At 39.3% G+C, this 1,968-nt stretch overlaps 1 protein-coding gene across 1 annotated transcript in view; it reads left to right on the top strand.

The window, feature by feature from the left end:
• The window catches only part of flna (filamin A, alpha (actin binding protein 280)), a gene marked incomplete at its 5' end in the record, with an annotated part of 27,346 nt that extends 25,532 nt beyond the window's left edge, over positions 1–1,814 (top strand). Inside the window, 1 exon segment of the mRNA XM_014016291.1 lies at positions 732–1,814. Within this exon segment, the coding sequence (XP_013871745.1) occupies positions 732–916 (185 nt within the window).
• Between the last annotated feature and the right edge of the window lie 154 nt (positions 1,815–1,968).

Below are 1,968 nucleotides of genomic sequence, written 5' to 3' on the forward strand. Positions count from 1 at the left end.
TTTAGGTTCTGTTTTTTTTTTCACTTTATGCTCTGTTATTTTCACTTTCAATTTTATTGTTTCAAATCTTTTTTTGAGTTTCAAATCTTTTTTGTTTGTTTCAAATATTTTTTTTCAGTTTCTTTTTTGTTTTTAATGTCAATTTTTTTAGTTCCTATTCTTTATTTTTTTCATTTCTTTAAGGTTTCAATTCCCTTTTTCCAGTTTCAGTACTTTTTCTTTTCAGTTAATCTTTTTTCCCCCTCCAAAACTTATTTTTTTCCAGTGTTTTTTTTTTTAATTTATTTTTTGTTTTGTTTGTTTTAAACATTTTGGCCCCAAGTTAGCTCCATACATCAGCAATGTGTTCTTTCTCTTCAACATTTAGCTTCAGGTTCACAGTTTATATTTCCACTTAAATGTCTGATTCGTCCATATTTGTTTACCTTCAGTCTGAGCAGCCTTATGTTGGTCTGTCAAAGGGTTTGAATCTGCTCAGGTCTTTTGTTTACATCAAGTTCATGCCCACATTTCAGAGTAAACTCCTTTAGACTACACTGTTTGATATAGTTCAGGATAAAAGTTTTTATAGTTTAGGATGAGGATCTTTTGAATTTTCTGATTAGATTCGAAGTTTTAAAAGAGGGAGGATGAAGAGCTGAGTGGACACACTCAGAGCTGAACGTTTTCATACCAGAGTGGGCAAAAGAATAAAAACATTAACCGTGGCCTCTTCTGGTCCCGTCCTGCAGGGCGGAACATGCTCCTGGTCGGCGTCGACGGTCCCAAAGTCCCCTGTGAGGAGATCCTGGTGAAACATCTGGGCAACCGCGTGTACAACGTCAGCTACCAGCTGAAAGAGAAGGGAGAGTACATCCTGGTGGTCAAATGGGGTGACGACCACATCCCCGGCAGCCCCTACCACCTGACCGTCTGAAACCCCGGCCAACAGAAACAAAACCACTGCTACAAACTGCTCCAATCCGACCCATTGTTTACAGCGCCGACACTTCCCCCTCGTTACAAATTAAGATTTGTATTTAACTCCTCCCCTCAGCCCGTTTGTTTCTGTTCAGTCCAAAGACCACGCACCTTTCTGTTGTAAACCAGCAGCCAGTTGTGCCTCAGACTATTTTAGGTTTTCAGACGTATTTTCTGACCTGAAAGTAGCGCAGGAAGTAGAGTCGGTGTAGAAAATAGTAGTTTGGCCTCCAGTTTTGGATGGAAGGTTGCCGTTTACACTGGAGGAGCTCTGATTGAATTATTGGATTTTTGAGCTTCTAGATCATTAATCAGACTAAAACCAGTCAGCTTTCTTGTTTGGGTCTGTTCATGATTAGCCTTAAAGGAAAAAAAAAACACCTCTTAATATTTTTTGATCTTTTACCTGCTGCTTGTGTGATCCAGTTTTAACCACTGCTGTTAGGAAAGTCGATCTGAGGAGTGAGACACGTTCAGCTTTCTGTAGCCGCTGCAGCTCGTGTGACGTAAAACTCCTGGTTTGAATAAAAACCTCCGCACCATGTTCAGAATGTTTGTGGCTCTTGAAAAGGGAAGTTTTCCAATCGGTGCGCTGGAACGAGGCGTTTAAAAAGTTGGGATTTGTTTTTATTTTGTAGGCACGATGACCAAAAACGTTACTTTTTTTTCCTGCGGAGTGTTTTGTGCATCACACCCTCCTTTTCTGCCTCCTCTTCCTCACTTTGTGCCTCTGGTAATCTGTACTTCAGAACAACAACAACAAAAAACAGAATCTTATCTGAAATTAAAATGCTTTAAAAGTGATTGTAAGACAGTATTTTGATAAACAATAAAGTATTTTTCTGTCAAACTGCTGCTGTTTGTTTTATTTATTTTTTTAGCTCTAAAAACTCTGGCTTTGCATCATTTTTCTCAACTCTTCAGATGCTATATCAGGGATAGGCAACTGGCGGCCCATGGGCTGGATGTGACCTGCAGGTGACTTCAGATTGGTCCACATATATATAT

Source organism: Austrofundulus limnaeus, unplaced genomic scaffold (assembly GCF_001266775.1).
Source record: "Austrofundulus limnaeus strain Quisiro unplaced genomic scaffold, Austrofundulus_limnaeus-1.0 Scaffold142, whole genome shotgun sequence".
Lineage (NCBI taxonomy): Eukaryota > Metazoa > Chordata > Actinopteri > Cyprinodontiformes > Rivulidae > Austrofundulus > Austrofundulus limnaeus.